Consider the following 18,043-nt stretch of genomic DNA (forward strand, 5'->3'; position numbering starts at 1 on the left):
TGCTGCTGTGCCGCCGCTACCTACGCTGCCCGAGCTCGTCAATGGAGCTGGAAAACATCGTTGCCAACACCGTTTTGCTGAAAGCCAGGGAAGGTGAGAGAGCGGCGGGAGGGAGCCGGAGCATCCCCGGCACGGGCGGCCCTCCGACCCCGGGGTCCGGGAGGTGGGGGCTGAGCGCCGGTCCCGGTGGCGGATGTGGGGTCCATGTGGCGGAGCTGGGCTGGAAAAGGCTCCTCGGAACCGGAGCCTTGCTTCCAAGGAAAAGATCGATTTCCCCCCGCTGCGAGGAGGTTTGGGAAAGGAAGCGAGCGAGATTGCGGAGATTACAATATTCGCCCATCTCTTCCTTCCCCCTTCCCGCTGCCCCCCCCCCCCCCCAAATCTGGTCCCACAGATTGTGCTATTTCAGCGTCTATTGTTAAAGGTCAGCTGCAGATGCATTCATTCAAAAGGGCTTAGCAAATCTGCAAATAGCTTTCCGCGCTGTGTGATGAGACAAGCGGGATCGTATCGCTTCAACGTACAGTCATTGCCTTATTCGGCGTTATTAGGTGATACCATGTTGCCGCAAACATGCCCATTGTTGAGAGCCGTCTGTCCCCTGCCCGCCCGGCACGGAGCCGGGGCTGAGCTCGGTGCTGCGGGCGCCCGGCTCTGCCCGTGAGATGCTCCGGGACCGCGGGAGCCGCCGGCACGCCACAACAGCTCCGCGCACCTGAAAAACGCGCCGGGATCGCGGCTGCACGGCGGCGATGGGCTCCCTCTGACAGCCTCCCGCAAAAGCCGCGAGCCCCGGAACGAAGCCTGGCCGCTTAAGGGCGCTTCCTCCCCGCCGCCGCTCGGGGGAGCGGGGTGTCCCCGGGCGCTGCCCGTACTCGGGGGTCGGAGCGGGGCAGCCGTTGGGCCCGGCAGCATCCCCCGGCTGCGGGCAGCGCCACGCACCAGCGTCTGACGCCTGCAGCATCACCGCCAAGAGGTGAGCGCTTTCTGCCGCCTGTAGCCCATTTTTTTTCTTCATTTTTACATCTTTTGCTCTTTAAAATTAGCGTCTTCCCCCCACCCCTCCCAGCTTTTGTTGCAACTTCTGTTCCCTGGAAGCACTTCTAGTTGAGTGTTTGGATGCAGTAAAACCTGCACCTGGATTTTTTCACTCTTGAGCGCCAGTGGGGTGGGTGTCAGGTTTGAGGCTGGGGATGTACAAGTGAAGCAGTGTTGGCTTTGTAAAAGAGAGTGTTCCAATGGTGTTCCCTGGAGTGATCCCTTCGTTGGGAGAAATAGTTCAAAAGGTATAACAGTGTTTATATAACTCATGGGGTGTTGAACTTGTGAGGCTTAGCTAAAGAGTAAAGTCCTGAGATTCTTCAGAAAAAATCTCTGCTATAAATAATAAGGGCAAAGGTATTTTTCCATGAGCCGACCAGTGGGTTGTAACTCTGCCTTCTCCTAGGTAATTACTGTCTTGTTGTCAATACTGTTTAGGACACAATTGTTCCTACCAGCAATATAGTACTGCCTTAGATTTCAGAAGACTCTAGGCATATTGTAAAGGACTGGTATTAATTACACGTATTGTGTGGTGTTTTCTGAGGGCCGATATTTTGCAAGCAATTTTAAATCTGCCACTCGATTTTATGGCCTTTTTCTACCATTCTCAGCAAGATGGTAACAGTGACGTCATTATTATGTTCAAGTTGTACTGAAGAAGCTGTCAGCTATCTCCCAAATGGCCAAGCTTTATCAGAATGTATTGCAAACTGTATTCCAACTTTTCTAAATGTGTACGAAGTTCCAGCCATTTGCTTTTTTGAGACCTGATGCTTGTTTATCTTTAAACTCTTCTTTTACTTTTTTTTTTTTTTTTTTTTTTTTTTGAGGGATGGAAGAAGTGGTTTTTATAATTCTTTTTTTATTTCTTTGAAATGAAGAAAGAATTAATGAAGACCTGTCTACCAGCGTTACTCAGCCAGAGGTCTTAGGTGTGTGCCTACAAGTTTTTACTTACTGCGTAAAAGCTTCTGTGAGTAAAATGTTCTTAAATTTTGTGAGGAGTGATGTGAGTGTCATTACAGATGATCTTCAATACACTGTCCATCTTCTCCAAGAGCAACATCAAATTAATATACTGAAGACTGTGGTATCTGAAAGTATGTTTGTTCCAGATTGTTCAGGCTCGATGGGTTGATGTAGTTGGGTGAACATGTAGCCACAGCCAAGTACGTGTTTCCACTTTTTGAGTTGAAAGCAAAAGCTATCTTAGCTCAGCTAGGTGGATGCTGGTGCCTGCAATGTGATACTTAATGTCAAAAGAAGCAAACTAATGGGATCTGTTCTGCAGACATTAATAAAAGTACAAGTTTTATCATGGCTGTAAAGGGAGACAAAGCCAATGCTGGCATTAAAAAAAAAATCGTTTCAAAAGAAGATGCAGGTTGATCTGCAATGTTAAGTCCAGTAGCAATGATGTTTGTAAAGCCTCAGAAGTAGGGCTGAGTGACCACCACCAACGTTTTCTAGCAAATATTGGTTTAAATTTTGCAACTCATTTGCTTTGGCCATGGAATAGGCTTTTCTGTGGTTCCCTGTGTAAGTTCCTTTGTGTTTTACTGCAGCAATCACCAATGCAAAGTGATTTTTTTTTTTTTTTAGCTGAAATACTGGGAAGCAAATTTTATAACTATTATACAAATACTTTCACCAGGATCCTGATGATTACAGAGAGAAGCACACCCATTAACTGATGCCATGTGAAACGTGAGTAATCTTATAGAGCAACAAAATGTATTTCGCTACATAATTTCAAGCAGAGAATAAATTTCAGGAAATTGTCATCTGTCTGCAGAATGTGGTGTTTCTGAGATACAGGTGTGAGTTACTTGTACTCAGAGATCTACCAGTCTGAGCACAAGAAAAAAAAAGAGTTTTATTGCACTTCAAAGTTCATTTGTAATTTACTATGAATAAATTTACGCTGTTTCCTCGATTATCATTTCTCATGTAAAATCCCATTACACAGATGGCCAATCCCTGTTAGGACTGACTAGAAAATGTATCTGGTTTAATTACACAACCAAATAGGTGTTTGGGACCATCTCCGATTGCCTACAGAAGGGAATAAGCAGAGAAGGGAAAACAAGGAAGATGAAATTCATAAGAAGAACAGTAAAATAATAACAACTGCAGTAATTTCGAATTGAATAAGAGCCCCATATTGTGAGGTGGTGAAACTTTTATCTGAATCTTTTCATTAGTCTTGTTTCTGAGTCTCAGCAATCGTCTGAGAACCAAGCTGCTAAAAGTGGATCCAAGCTCATGAATAAGTCCTAATTCACTTAGCCTGTGTTAAGAATATTTGGTAGAGGGTCTCATCAGAACCAAGGGGCTTCTGGAAGGGCCATGGACTGACCAAGGACTCCCAAAATTTCAGAGGAACTTTAACAGTCCTAACAAAGAGAAGCTTTAGAACAGACCAGTACAGTCATGAATCTAACCCTGCTGTCACAAGCAATAAACTGATGGAAGACGTCAGTCAGAAGCAATCAAGAGGCTGATTATTATACTGCAATGTTTGTACGAAGAACAAACAATATGGTCAGACAAGCATGGCCAAAGCATGGTGATTTTCTAGGTACTCTCTGCCATGATCCGTTATTTCCTAGCCATAGTATCAGTTTTCTTTCTGCTGTTTCTCTGCACATTATTTTTTCTTAGACAAGCTGAAATACGTTTTAAAACTCGCATGCAACGTGCTTTCATAAATACCCAAATTCTTAAAAACAAACGTGTAAAAAGAAAACCATGAAGAAACAAAACAAACAACGTCTCCAATTCCCACTACTTTGGAGTTTTAACAATAACTGCATTAGTCATCATTATTATTAATCTTAAAACAACCAGTCTGGCTCACAGAATGCCTTGCTTTGAGGTGCCTTCCAACCCCATCCAGTTCCAACCCACCCTGTTGGTAGGGCTGCCATCCATTAGATCAGGCTGCCCAGAGCCCTGCCAACCTGGCCTTGAGTGCCTCCAGAGATGGAGTATCCACAGCTTCTTTGGGCAGCCTGTGCCGGTGCTTCGCTGCTCTCCAAGTATAGAATTTCTTCCTAACATCTAATCTAAATCTCACCTCTTTTAGTTTAAAGCCGTTCCCCCTTGTCCCATCACTGTCAATTTGTGTAAGAAGTTATTCCCCTTCCTGCTCCTAAGCTCCCTGCAAGTACTGGGAGGCTGCAATGAGGGCTCCCCAGAGCCATCTCTCTCCAAGCTAAGCAAGTCCGACCATTCAACCTTTCTTCATAGGTGAGGTGCTCCAGCCCTTTGATCATTATCCTGGCTTTCTTTTGAACCCGCTCCAATAGCTCCACATCTTTCTTGTGCTGCGGGTGCTGTGCTGTGGGTGGTGATTCACAAGGGTGGAGTAGAGGGGGGCAATCACCTCCTGTGCCCTGCTGGCCACCCTTCTTTTGATGCAGCCCAGGATGCAGCTGGCCTTCCAGACTGCAAGCGCACAATGCTGGCTCACATCCAGCTTCTCATCCACCAGAACCTCCAAGGCCTTCTCTGTAGGGCTGCTCTCAGTGAATTCTTTTCCCAGTCTGTTCTCATATCTGGGATTGCCCTGACCCATGTGCAACGTCTTGCACTTGTAGTTGTTGAGTCTCCCTAGATTTACGTGGGCCCACTTAAATGTCTGAAGCGCAGACTTTCAAGTGTAAACCTGATAAAAGGGAAAGATTTCGCAACTATTAAAACACACAATACATATTTTTTCCCTTTTAAATAGACTTGGATTCCAAAACAAACTTACTAATGGCCTTTGATCATCCAGAAGGATCAATGTTCTTTCATGTATCTCAGGGTTTTTTGAGGACTTCACGCTGATGCCTTATAACACGCAAAATGTGCCTGCTTTTTAAATTGCTGTATATTTAGCTTGCTTTTGCAGGATGATCACAGGAGTGATTTGTGCATGTCCTTATTGGCAAAAGACTAACTATAAATCCTAAACAAGAAGTGTGATTGCTTTCCAAGAACTTGGCTGCAGAGCAATTGGAAAAAGGGCAGTGAAACAATGAAAAGCATATTTTGAAGGGAAGTAGGTGACTATAGCGACAGCCAGAACCCTATGGAGAATATCATTATTGCAACTTAACTTTAGGAAATTCATTATTCAATGCTTTGAATGCAGAATCTAAAGTCCTGTCCTGTATCCCTTGGCATAAAAACATAAAATTACTTTGTAAGGAAAATGTCTCTATAAGCAGAGGAAGCTCGCATGCAGTAACTCAGTTTTTGGAGTTCAAGAGAAATTCTCATTGCTGTAATAGCTTAAAAGGAGGGGAAAAAAAAAAAAAAGAACGAACTGAATCAGCTATTACTTCAGATGTGAGAGGGTGCTTTTAAGTTGTAACCATTTCTTTTCGGAAAAAAGTATCCAAAAGATATTTCATTACATTCTGATGAAGAAAATTCAGAAAACGGGGGTCTTCAGGCCCATGTGAAAAGAATGTGCAAGTTTGAATGATACAAAGATCTCCTTTGATAGAAGAGATGCTTCTGTAGCCATATCCAACTTAAAACAAGTGTGTATGTACAGAATTGGCTTGAAATCTCTTTCAGTTGTGCTTGTTTTTTATGGTATTTCTGGCACAGAGCCCTTTGTACATTGTCTACTCCTTGTGTGATATTCTCCATACGGCACCACTTTGCAGCCATGGGCAACACTTCTTGAGATATGGCAGTGCTGGAGAAATGAGAGCTCTTCCAGCCAAACTTCCTTACTACAGAGGGAGGACTGTGCCCCTGTGTATTTGTTGTTGCTGTGGTTCTGTGACGTTATGGTGTAATTGATATCAATTTTAACAAGTTCATGGGCATTTAAAAGCATATTTATTACTGAGCTGTGGCGGTGTCAGGTTAGTAACACACAGAAGCTGTCCACATAGCAAAGAATTTTCAGCATTTATCCTAAACATAGGCATAACTCTGTGGCTGATGCAATTTGTGTATTAATTAAATATCTAAATATCGGAATGCGGTGTTACGGATGTTCCACTGGGTGTGTTAGCAGGCCAGCAGCAGGTGGACTAATTTGACGCCTGCGTCTTTATGACAAACAACTCTAGGGTGCAAACCCCAACTGAGGTCTGTCTCTGAGAGCTGGGGGCTGTCCCACAGGTGCCTATGCCTGTCATCCACAGCTGGCATGTGCACTGGCTTGATTTGAAGGCAGTGAAGGGTCAGCATGTGAGGAGGAGTGCAGCAGCTCCTATTTTTGTGTTTCTAGGCATTCTGATAGAATGTGTTAATATTGGATCTTCATTTGAAAAAAAAAACAAACCAAACCCAAAACCCAACAACAGAAAAGCCTGCATCATTTCAGTCTCTCTTCTGTGAAGATTATCTATTTCACTTTCCATGTATGGCTATGCTAACTATAATCTGTTTATAAACTCTTTCCCAAAATCAAAAGCTGGATATCTGTGTGCTGGGGACTTTGCTAGTAAAGAAGGGTTTGAAAACTTAACCCTATGTTCAGATTTGCTAATATGGTTGTGCCGCAATCCTGATGAAGTTGAAATCAAAGTGTCAGGATGTGTGCAGGGTCCCTCTGCTTTTGCAATGACAGAAGGTGTATTTTACTGCTGGTTAACACTATATCCTTAGGCATATGGATGATTCTTCTCCTGTACTATTTTTGTGCCAGAGTTACTTTGTGAATGACTTCTGATTCGTGTGCTTCCAAAGAAAACTAGTGAAGCTCTAATTCAAGTGCAAGAAGTGATGCTGAAGTCAATGGGATAAAATAACAGAAAAATTACATTAGGATCCATATCCAAATCATTGTTAAAATCATTTGCTTCTAAACTTTTTCAAGGCAGTTACTGTCTTTATAAAATAGTAGTCAAAACCAAGATTTCCTCTTCTTTTACAGCTGGTTGGAAGCAGTAGCCTTCCATTCAGTTATTGCCAATGAAAATGGGAGCTAATGAGCTACCTGGTGCTCATTAGAAGATTTTCCTCTGAGTCTTTACTCCAAAAATGTTATATGAGTTTTCTATGCAGCAGTGAGAGAACCAATTGCTTTTCATTTTTACAGGTACATAATTTAAACAATAGTAAGGACATGATCCTAACTTTACTAGAGGACCTCAGGATGTGAAATTAAATTTAAAGGCTAGTGAAATAAAGAAACCTGCAGTTTAGCTGTACTTGGCTCAATTATTTTTGGAATAATCTTACTTAGAGGATTTAAAAATGCATACTGCTTTGTGATTAGGCAGGGAACAAAATAAATATCCTAAAGAAAATATTGTGTAGATGATGGATGTTCCGTTCTGTTCTGTTAAAGAAAAATCCATAGCCTTAAAGGGAAAGGATGGAACATGGGTGAGGGAGAAGGTGGAGGAGGTTGAGGAGTCTGTAGAGTTGGCTCAGCTGCTCCTAGTGCATAGAACGTCTCCTCAAATATGCTCGAAGCTACTGTCCAAAAACTTTTTTTTCAAGGGAGGTGGACAGGTTAGAGTAGAAATACTCTATACAATACACAAGTACGGAAGTCTCAATTCTGAGCTGGGAGTGAATAGTGCAAATAATATTAATGAAGGTAGGGTGGCCGTCTGTCCTCAGGGATGAAAATAGATAACATCTCAGTGCCACAGTGAAGACTGAAAAACTTGTATCTCCATCACATCCAGTCTTTAGAAATGTGTTCAGCATGTCTGAGCAGTGCCGCTGACTTCCTTGCATGGACAGCTTGCTTGGGGGTGTTCTGCAGGGCTGAGACCTCCAGGATCACTCTCTTTGAGTCAGTAAAGCTACACTGACAGAACTGAAGTGAAGCAAATGATTAGTGACTGTTAGCAAAGGCCTACTGTGCCACTTTGTCCTTTGTCCTCCAGGCATGTTTTCTGTTTTAAACCATTTTGGTATTAAAATGACTCAAACTGTGGGCTTCTCCCTTGAGAAAGATTTTTTTTTTGCAGCGCAAGAAATTTTCTTGACTGCTCTGATTAAATTTTCCTTATTCTCATCTCATCCTTTCTAATGTAATTCCTTTTCCATGAAGTTTTCATTCTCCTATTACTTTGTGTTGCTGAGTTTAGCAGCTTTTTTCTCTTCCTTCCATCTGGTCAGCTTGGATGGTGCAAATTTTGTGCAGTCTCTCCTCAGGACAAATTCATTCCCAGCAGAGGCTTCCTCGGAGCTGTGCCTAGGGATAGAACTGAGGCTGATCTTCTTCCTGGCCCACCATGAAGTTGGATGAAATAACTGGTCTAATGCAGAGGGGCCTGGGGAAGTGACAGCACAACAGGGAGTACGCCAGGATATTTCTGATTTGTTTCTGTGAGTGAAATTGCTCATGGAGTTCCCCATTCACCAGGGGCTGCCAAAGAAGCAGTTCATAAGCAGTAGCAACAATTTTTACATTGGCTGAATATTCTCTTGGGTCCCATTGAATGCAGAATTTCACCATAAGCCTGGCTTTTCCCAGTAGGCTGAGGTTATATTACAAGTTCCAGAAGTTACCTTAGGTCTGTACAATACCCTTTTTACTTAACTATGCGAAGGGTCAGTCTCTGCCTCTTGTGGGTGTGCAGCAGGCTGAGTGCTGGGATGCTGTTTCCTATTTCCCAGTACTCCAGGACCATTCTGCTTTTCCTAGCAGCATTCTCTCAACGAATACTTTTGTATTGTTTTATTTTCTCTCTTTGTTGTAGAATTCTATTTTTTTTCTACACAGAAATTTCTTCTTTGCGTTCTTCCCACTTTTAAAATCTTTTAAATCTTCCCAGTTTATTTTTCCTGTGCTCTGTCTGACAACACTTCTGAATTTGCTAGGTCTTTAATGTACTGTTTAAAACATGTTGAATTAGATGTCACTTAACTGGACATTTCTCAGACTTCACGTATTTTCTCCCTTGTATTGTCCTTGATTGTTTTTTGGCCAGTGTTAAGGCTGTGTGACAGTGCACCTATATAAAATGAGTAAAAATTTATTTTCCATGCACGTGTTATGGGAGACCTTCGTGATTCTGCAGGAAGTATTTTATTCCAGGGAATGTTTTCAAATTCAGGAAGCCATCTAACGTGTCATAGGAAAGGGGCTACCTGCCAGGAGAACAGAGAAACTGTGACGTTACAGTTGTGTTCACTTGGCAGCATCTGCAGAAGGCACTGATGGAGATTCTCACCCAGTGAGAAGGAGGAAAAACAAAAAGAGAGAAATGCAGCTGGAAGAATAGAAGATTCAGAAATGAAGGGAAGATGTCAGTGATGCAAAGTTAAAACAACACCAGTGAGTTCTCCGTGATGTTTCTGTCAAAAACCCTGTAGGCAGTGCAAGGGAAGTGACATCTTTAACAAGCAGATGAGCTGGGAAGGATGGATGCTAATCATCATTTAACCAAGGTTGCCAAAATAGAGATATAACCAAGATATAGATATATATGTTTCATATTGGTACTGTTCATTGCTTGTCATTCTGCTTTCTCTTGCACTTCTGCTATTTTTCTCACCCCATTGTTTTTCTTCCTTCTCCTCTTAGGTTTTGTTTCTTACCAAGCATGAAGGTTAGATTGAATGAAATTCAATGAAATTCAATCTGCCTTTTTCCATGTCAGATTTTTTTTTAATTTCTTTTTTAATTCAGTGCTCTTTGTCTCTATGAAGTTGTTTGCCTTTAGTCTAGAAGATTCTAGTGATAGGCATGCTAGAAATCAGTTGGGTGATCTTGGTACTTATACAGCAAACTTTTCTCCAGCAAAAATTCTGTGAGTCAACTTGCCTCTCCTCTTTTGAGAAGCATGGTGCAAAAATGCAATTATCCACCCAGTAGGTTCTGCAGAAAATGTTACTTAGGTAACAGTTACGGAAAATTAAGAGAATCTGAACACCCAGCCTTAATCTCACTATTCAAGTAGGAACTGTTGTCCAGTGCAACATTTGTATTCATATATTTTTTGCACTACTTTCCAAGAGTTGGGACTGTTCTATGAATAAACTCTTTCTGTTTCCTTCCATAGCAATTTCACATCTACATTTTGTCTCCAAATCATTATTTTGTGTTTTCTCAGCATGCCAAGTACGTTGACTGAAAATTATTCATAAAACACACATCTGGGAAAGTTTGTTCTTTGTTTATTTTCCCCGCAGCTAAGTTTTAGGAAGAATTGTCCAGATGAGTTATATGTGATGTAAGCTTCTCTCAGTGTTACTATACACCTTTCCTGGAAGCTTTGTGCCATTAGAGTGCATCTCCTTTCTCTCTTTGCTCAATGAAAGACAATGGTTCAGGAATTAAAAAGCAAAACACAGAACGACCCTTCCCCAAGCCTACCTTCTTTTATCTCTCTCACAGTAGGAACTTCCTGAGCAGACCGTGGTTTTGTCCTGTGTTGTTTAATAGAGGGATCTACTGTTCATGAATCTTATCTAATCCTTTTTTTGCCCCAGTCACAATTTTGGTCAGCATGGCTTCCTGTGGCAATGGGTTCCATACTGTAACAAAAACATGCCAAATTTCCCACATGTGTACTTCATGGGACTCTCAGCTGATGTATGACTTACGTTCTGGCAACCTCAAAAAGCAGGTACCATGAAGATGTGGCAGTATCTTGGAAAAGAAATTATCCCCAAGTCAATCAAATACTTGTGCTTGTTTGTAACACATTGATTTTGTGGGTTCTCCTCAATTTCTAGTAGATTGTTCATGATTTTGTAACCCTTCCTCTTATCCTCTTATCAGCCTTTCTCCGTGTGGAAAGATTCAAGTCAACTGTCTTTGTCCCTTCACATCTTCTAATTCTGTGTATTTTTTGAAATGAGTGAAAAAACCTACCCTTGGGTAGTGTGGCACTGCATGGTGCCTGTTCACCATGGACAGTGACACTGTGATGCTGAGCTCTTGGTCCTTTGCTCTTTCCACAGTTTTTCTTAACTGGATGTTTGTTTTCGTTTTTTCACTGTCATAAGTGTTCATTACTGGGGAATACTGACAGCAACCTCAGATGAAATGTTTAATTTCATTTGTTCTGTATAGCATGAGTTGTTTTCTTTCATGTGCAAAACTGTGCTGACACGGAGTTTCATCCTTTCTTTTTTTCTTCTTATGAGTGATTCAGTACTGCAACATACTTCTGCAACTCTGCAGGCTGCTTTTGTTACAACTGTCCTGAAGAAATTCATCTTGACAGAAAATGTCATCTTGTTATTTATCTACTTTCCAGACCATTTATGAATACACTGAGTAGTCCAAGTCCTATCATAGATCTCTGGCACACCACTGTCTGCCTTGCTCCACTGTAAAATTCTTATCCTTTATTTCCTATCTTGTCAACTATTACTGACTCACAAGAGGTTCTCTTTTCACAAAACAGTTGGCTTTCTACAAAAATTGTTCAGAAATTAGCTTTCGGGAAAAAAAAGCCACTTTTGAAAGTCTGAGTATATTTGTACTGAGCCCTCCTCACAGGTAGGTGACCCAGTATATTGGTGGCATTTCTGTGTTGGAGTGTGGGGAGAGGCTGGTTGTATTATCTATCTGGATGTAGCCTAATGAGCTTTGAACAGATGATGATAATCACTTCCCTCAATCTACAGACTATGTTCGTGTTCAAACAGCCCAAGATGTTGCTGGCTTTCCTTGCTGCTAGGCATACTGCTGGCTCATGCTCAACTTCATGTTTGCTGTACCCTTGGGCCTTTTCAACAGAGCTGCTCTTGAATAGGAGAATATCGTGTGAGACAGAGTTGAAAACGTTGCTAAAATCAACCTAAATAACAACCACTGCTCTTGTCCACAAAGCCACTTGTTTCATTGAAGAAGGCAGGCAGGCTAGTAAGAAAAGATTTATTGTTGGTAAATTCATAATGACTCTGCCTAGCCTCTTCTTCTACGTGCCCAGAATATGCTATCAGACGACCCTATAACCAAAGTAAAATTGACTGACTGTGCTGTCCCGAATCATCCTTTTGTCTTTATTCAGTTGTAGGGGACTGAGAGCAACCTTGCAGTGTTATCAGTCAGCTCTCAGCACTCTTGCATTTTTGGCTGTGGCCTTTTGGTCCCATCGGCCTGTCTGTATAGGTCAAGATCATTTAAGGAATCCCTTATGTGCTGCTGGTAGACCTTTCCTTTCTTGATCCACGGAGAGAGCTGGGAGACCTTGTCAGTGAAAGCTATGGCAAACAATACATTCACTTTTTCTACAGTGAAATGTGTTATAGCTATCATGCTTGTGATAATCTGTTTTAGTCATATCTTCCACCAGTTTGCTTGTCTCAGAAGTCAAACTGACTCCTCTGTTTTTTACCATAGTCATCCCTAGACTTGTGTTCTAGGAAGCAGGTCTATTTGAGTCCTCCCAGTCTGCCAGAGACTTTGGGAAGTCAGTTCTCAATCCGTATCTCACCATTCTGTCTCTGCTCTGTCCAAAGCAATGAATGTTCTTTGCCAGGTGGGTTTGGCTTCACAGATGAGCAGTAATCATTCAGCGGCCCTAGTACTGGAATCTGTAGAGCACAGTGTCACCGCTGTTCACACAACCAAGCAATGCCTGGAAGTAAACTGAGCAGCTGCAGATGTTCAGGTGTTGAAGACATCCTAGTTTTTTTGTATCTCCAGTGACCTGATCTAAATACTTCAAGCCTCCAGCATCATTTTTTCTGGGTGTACCTCAAGGATTTCCTTCTACCTACTGGCAGAATTCATGTCTTTTCAAGTGATGGATGGGCAAATTTGTCTCAAGCAGAACTTTTTCTCACCAAGGTACAGTGACGAGACAGCATCTTGTACAACTGTCAGACTGCTTAGACTGAAGCTAGCCTGCCCAAGCTTTGAGTACTATTAGCTTGTTCTAGAGGTGGAGAAGAAAAGCAAAAAGCTGAGAAGGAGATTGGAATTTGCCAAATGATGGCGTTATTCAAAGGAGCCATCCCTATGACATCTGATGATTGGTGAAAAAATCTAAGTTGCACAAAGAACTGAAAGAAAAGGTTCCAGGTGAACACGGTTCAAACGGGCAGTGTTGGAATCTAGCAGTCAAAACTGACATTCTGAAGCTTCTGTAAGGTCAGCAATCACTTCTAATGCCACTGAGGGTTGTGGTGTGTTCCAGTAGGCTTGGCCACAATCTGCTATAAAAAAAAAAAAACCCAAAGCAAGTCACCCCCCAAATCCAGCTAATCCTGTGGAAGGAAAAGTAAGTTTTGGATAATTATTCTGTGTTCTTTGTACATTAAATATTTGCTTCTGTCCATGCATACGTTAGATGTGTGAAGCCCAGGACCAAACTCTTTCACCAGACAGGCTAACGTGACATCTAGCAGGTTGCAGTATGTTTGTTGCTTTGGCAAATGCAGTTCTCCAGCTGTAAAATATTTGTTTGTCAGTGAAAAGACTACGAAGTGAAAAACTTTGATGGAGTCAGCATATTGTTTTCCTTTTTTGGGATGCTGTTTGCCTTCAGCTCTCGTGGGGATCGCATCTCTTTTCCTGTATGCTGTAAGTGTTCAAAGTTTAGAGTGGCTGCCAATGTGAGCAGCACAGGTATGAGCCATGCAGATTGTCTAAAAATAACAGTGCAACGTGACTGCACAGCACTTCCATGCTTTACATTGCTTTTAGTTAAAGTTGCTAATATTTTATTCTTGCTCATTAGCAGATTGTAGGCTGAATAATACCAGGACACTAGGCTTTTTCGGGAAGCGGAGTGAAATAAGTAAATTTGTCCTCCATGAACTTAGTTGGGAAAGGGGATAGAGAAATACATTATTTCTTGAGTGACCTCTCTGAGACATCCTTAACAAAACAAACTGGTAATTGGAAATTTTAGAATAAATAAGAAAGGCAGTTTTTAAAAACCTCTGTATGTGCTTCGTAAATTAACCTTCCAAAATGAAGCCCAAATCTATATGCTACAGATCCTTTGCAAGGGAATTATTTGAATATATTTCTGAGCAAACATTTACCAGCTGTGTGAAAGTATGAAGCTTATTTAGAAGCCCAGAAATATTTTACAAGGTGAAGACAGAGTGTGCTTTTGTTCAGGGTCTCTGGTCTAAATTTTCAAAACAAGTTCTCAATTTCTATTTCTATTCCAGTTTTTACATACAATGAGTGGAGAAGAAATTAAAATGCAGAGTGAAATACTGGACATTAGACTTTTGTTAAAATGTATGTTCTGTGTAAGAAACAGCCGAATCATAGAATCATGGAATTGCTCAGGTTGGAAAAGACCTTAAAGAGCATCAAGTCTAACCACGACCTAACCACACTACCCTAACTCTAACAACCCTCCGCTAAATCACGTTCCTCAGCACCACATCCAGACGCTTTTTAAACACATCCAGGGATGGTGACTCAACCATCTCCCTGGGGAGCCTATTCCAGTGCTTAACTACCCTTTCTGTAAAGAAGTTTTTCCTGATATCCAACCTAAACCTCACCTTGCACAACTTGAAATGTGGAAGACCTGGTGTGTTAGGGCTAGAGACAGAGGAGGGCAGGCAGCAAGGCTTTGATCTCTGCACTTTGTTAATCGCAGTGCCCGAGCTTATCACTTGGATGTTGGAATACATCCTCATTTTCCAAAGGGAAATCACAAAAAGGTTGTGACAATGTTCCTGTGAATCTGTTAGTGCAGGTGCAGTCTGTGAGCTGAAGATGCCATCCCATAAACACTAAAGCAGGTAAATGCGTTTCACATGTGAATATTCCCGTAAGGTGAACAATTAGTTGACAGAGGCAATTTAAGCAATTGCTCACTAGTGAAAGTGAGACTCAAGCCTCCTTGCGTAGTGGAAGTCCCATTTTGTATAAGCACTTGGAGAGCCTGGCTCCTAATTCTGGCAAATGATCCTCAGAAGGCCGTTTTAAAGGAGGTTTTGCTAGTTCCATTAAGCAGATGAAGAGATTTGCAGACACTTCTCTTCGCTAGCGTAGGTCTGCACTCTGTTACCAATGGATTTTTTGAGTTGGTTGCAAATCACAATGAACGCGTTCTTAAAGACCACAACAACAGATGTATTAACTACTCTAGTATCTCTGCAGATGAAGCTTTATTTGATCTCACTAGATCTTAGCTCAGTTGGAAGAAGAAGCCGATTTTTAGTATTGTACAATTTTGTACGGGAGTGAATTCTCCTCTTTATAAGTCTTACTGTTTAATTCTGAGGAGGCGAAGAAGGAGGGAAACAATTTGTCAGGAATCAGTTGTTTTGACTTAAGAGAATGGGAGAAAATGGCATCTTCCAATAAATATATATTCTTATTCAAGTCTGATACTGTGACAAATAGTTTAGGCTTAGAACTTCATTTTTGGTATGTAAGCAGAGCAACCCCGCTGAGATTTGTGTGTGCTGCGAAGATTAATGAAATATACTTTATAAAGACAGGCAATGATTCACTGAGTAAAAATAGGCAGCATCTTAAAGAGCTTATAAACACAGCTATTAATTTTAGGACTAAAATCTTATATTCCTTTTTGTCTTAGTCTGAGAAAAATGCCACTGATCTCTGTGGCACTGTTCGATGGGTACAAATATCTCTTAGATTTTCTAAGTGGCCGTGGTTGCATTTTTGCTTACATGTTTTATCTATCCTCTGAAATCTCTTTATGATATTTTTACTGTATAAAATATTCATCTCTTCCATTTTCATCCATCCTCTTTACCGCAAACCCTCTTTAATACATTTGCTGCAGTCTGTTAGCAATAGCAATTACAAAAGGAGCCACAGTTATCATGCTCCTCCTTTTCTACCTACCTACCTCAGGGTTTTGCAGTCTAGAAAGTACTCCTTGGTGTGAGTCACTAAATAGATCTTGTGATTTATTTTTTGCAGCATTGATTGTGCTTAAGGCTTAGGCTGCTGCTGCACTTCACTCTTCATTTGAAGGAAAGGGAATGACTTTCCTTTTTTCTCTCATAAGCTCAGGTGTTGTAATTTTTAATCATTCTTTTCATTATCAGAGAGCAGCTTTCTATGGTTTGGCACGATATGGTGGAGATCTTCCCAACAGCTCCTGTCTTGGTCTTCTGTATGAAGTCTGTTTGTGTCTTCTTTCAAAAGAAGAAAGCTATAGAATTTGAGCAAGAGCCGAAGGCTCGATTCAGGTATTACATTTTCTTTAATGGAACACACTGTTATTTGCTGTTGAGCCCACTGGCCAATAGTTACTTTCTTTTTAAGGTGAAAGCACAAATAGCTGTATTTGGGTGCCAGCTCCTTTCACTTGTGAGCCAATGAGGTGAACACAGAGATCACAAATACAGTTTGCTGTTGCCTGCCTATACGAGCTGGAGGAAGAAGGTGACATGGCAGCCCAGAGAAAGGAAGAAGTTCATAGTAGATAAATACAAGTTGGAAGGAGTAATGATGAGCAGTACAGGTTTGCCAATCCTGGTGATGCTGCAGCACAGATGTATGCTTTTGCCCTTCTTGGCTGTGGGGAGATGTGTCCTCCTGGAGGTGATCACCTGCCTGGCAGGCTGGGCAGCAGGCTGTACCTGGCTGTGAGAGAATTTCAACATCTCACTTTGCTCTTCTGCAAAACAAACTTAACTCTGAAGCCTGTCCTATACCTGATGTTCTTTAAGACACTGAATGCACCTTTGTATTCCTTTGGGAAGTGGGCGTTATCACAACTGAAGTGATAGTATGATGTGAAAACTTAGTTTTTCCTCTGTTCTCTCAACCTTCCTATTTACTACTGTTATTGTTCTTGCAAGTACTTTATTTTTAGACTAAAGACAAGAATCACTTAATTCATTCTTTACACAATGACCTGCCTATAGAAGGAATCAGTCTAGTTGACCTCATCAATATCTGGGTATTTAAAAAGTGTAAGTGAATGCCTGAACTTCCATGACAAAAATCTGAAACAACTGGCACAGACCTAATGGCAGTGTGCCCCCAGGCTCTGCCTTGTTTTTAAAAGCATAGCAGTGTTACTGGACAAGCAGACTCCTTACCAGAGTTATTCCATCTCACAAATGTTGCAACGTAGTGAGCTGTGATGGGAATTTCTAGCAGGACGTGAGCCGTAATTGTGTTGTCATTTATAAATGTTCCCATTGTAGCTATCTAAGTCTACGTGGTGTTATTCTGCGTGTTTTTCATGAGGACATGATAGCACTGCGTATCTTCTGATGCTAGAATGCGAGCAGGCCACTGAGCACCGCTTTGGGTTGTGCACAGCAGGACTGCCAAGGCAGGTTTTGGTTTTTTGCCTTGCAAGTCATGGCAGATAAGGCTGGAGAATAAGAGAGAAGTCTCTGCCACCAGTTGGCTTTCACAACTGAGTCAACTGCATAATCTCTCATGGTCAGAACGTCTTCTGAAACAGACTTGTATACTGCAAAGCATCTGAACTCAAGGACCTGGTAGAGTATCAGTGCAGGTGCTTTTGTGACGTGGAAAACAGAATATTCAACTAAATTCTCTTCTGTTGTAGAGCTGTATGGTGGTTTTTTCATTTTTTATTTCTATGTGTAAATCAGCATATTTCATTAGCTTTGTAGTAATCTTGAATACATGGATCAGTGTATTCTACAGTAACTTACCCTAATTATTCAGGAATCATCCCCTAGTTAATTGCTATGACTAATTTTTCAGCTTGGTTCTTTTATTAGCTGTGCCATGTAAGGGAATAAAAAATGCATGTCATCATTAATTGTCTTACAGAGCAATCATGATTAATGGCACACTAATGTCCAAACAGATCAAGGAACATTCCTGTAGTTGACACCCAAGCAAATTTTTCTTGGAAGGCACTGGAGACTTTGGCTGATGAGAACTTCAGAACTAAGATCAGATCTTTCTTTCTGCTCAGAATGAAGTAATGCCACAAATCCAGGTGAATTCTTTCTGCTTCTTCCTGGTATTTTGGGCGATGACTGCTTTTTTTGATGTAGCATATTGTGTTCTTTCTGAAATATGGAATAGCACACATCTCACATTTTCCTAAATGTTCTTATTCATCACCAACTTTATTATTTGTTTTTTCTTCATAGGAATAGCTCAATTGTTAAAAAATTTCTGAAA

The 18,043-nt window shown here is 41.4% G+C and overlaps 1 protein-coding gene across 1 annotated transcript in view; it reads left to right on the forward strand.

Annotated features, from left to right (window-relative positions):
* Window positions 1–41: 41 nt before the first annotated feature.
* Window positions 42–18,043, forward strand: part of GRK5 (G protein-coupled receptor kinase 5) — a gene marked incomplete at both ends in the record, with an annotated part of 156,772 nt that continues 138,770 nt past the window's right edge. Inside the window, one exon of the mRNA XM_079535438.1 lies at window positions 42–93. Within this exon, the coding sequence (XP_079391564.1) occupies window positions 42–93 (52 nt within the window). The remainder of the gene's footprint in view (window positions 94–18,043) is intronic.

Source organism: Tetrao urogallus (genome assembly GCF_951394365.1).
Source record: "Tetrao urogallus genome assembly, chromosome: 5".
Classification (NCBI taxonomy): Eukaryota; Metazoa; Chordata; class Aves; order Galliformes; family Phasianidae; genus Tetrao; species Tetrao urogallus.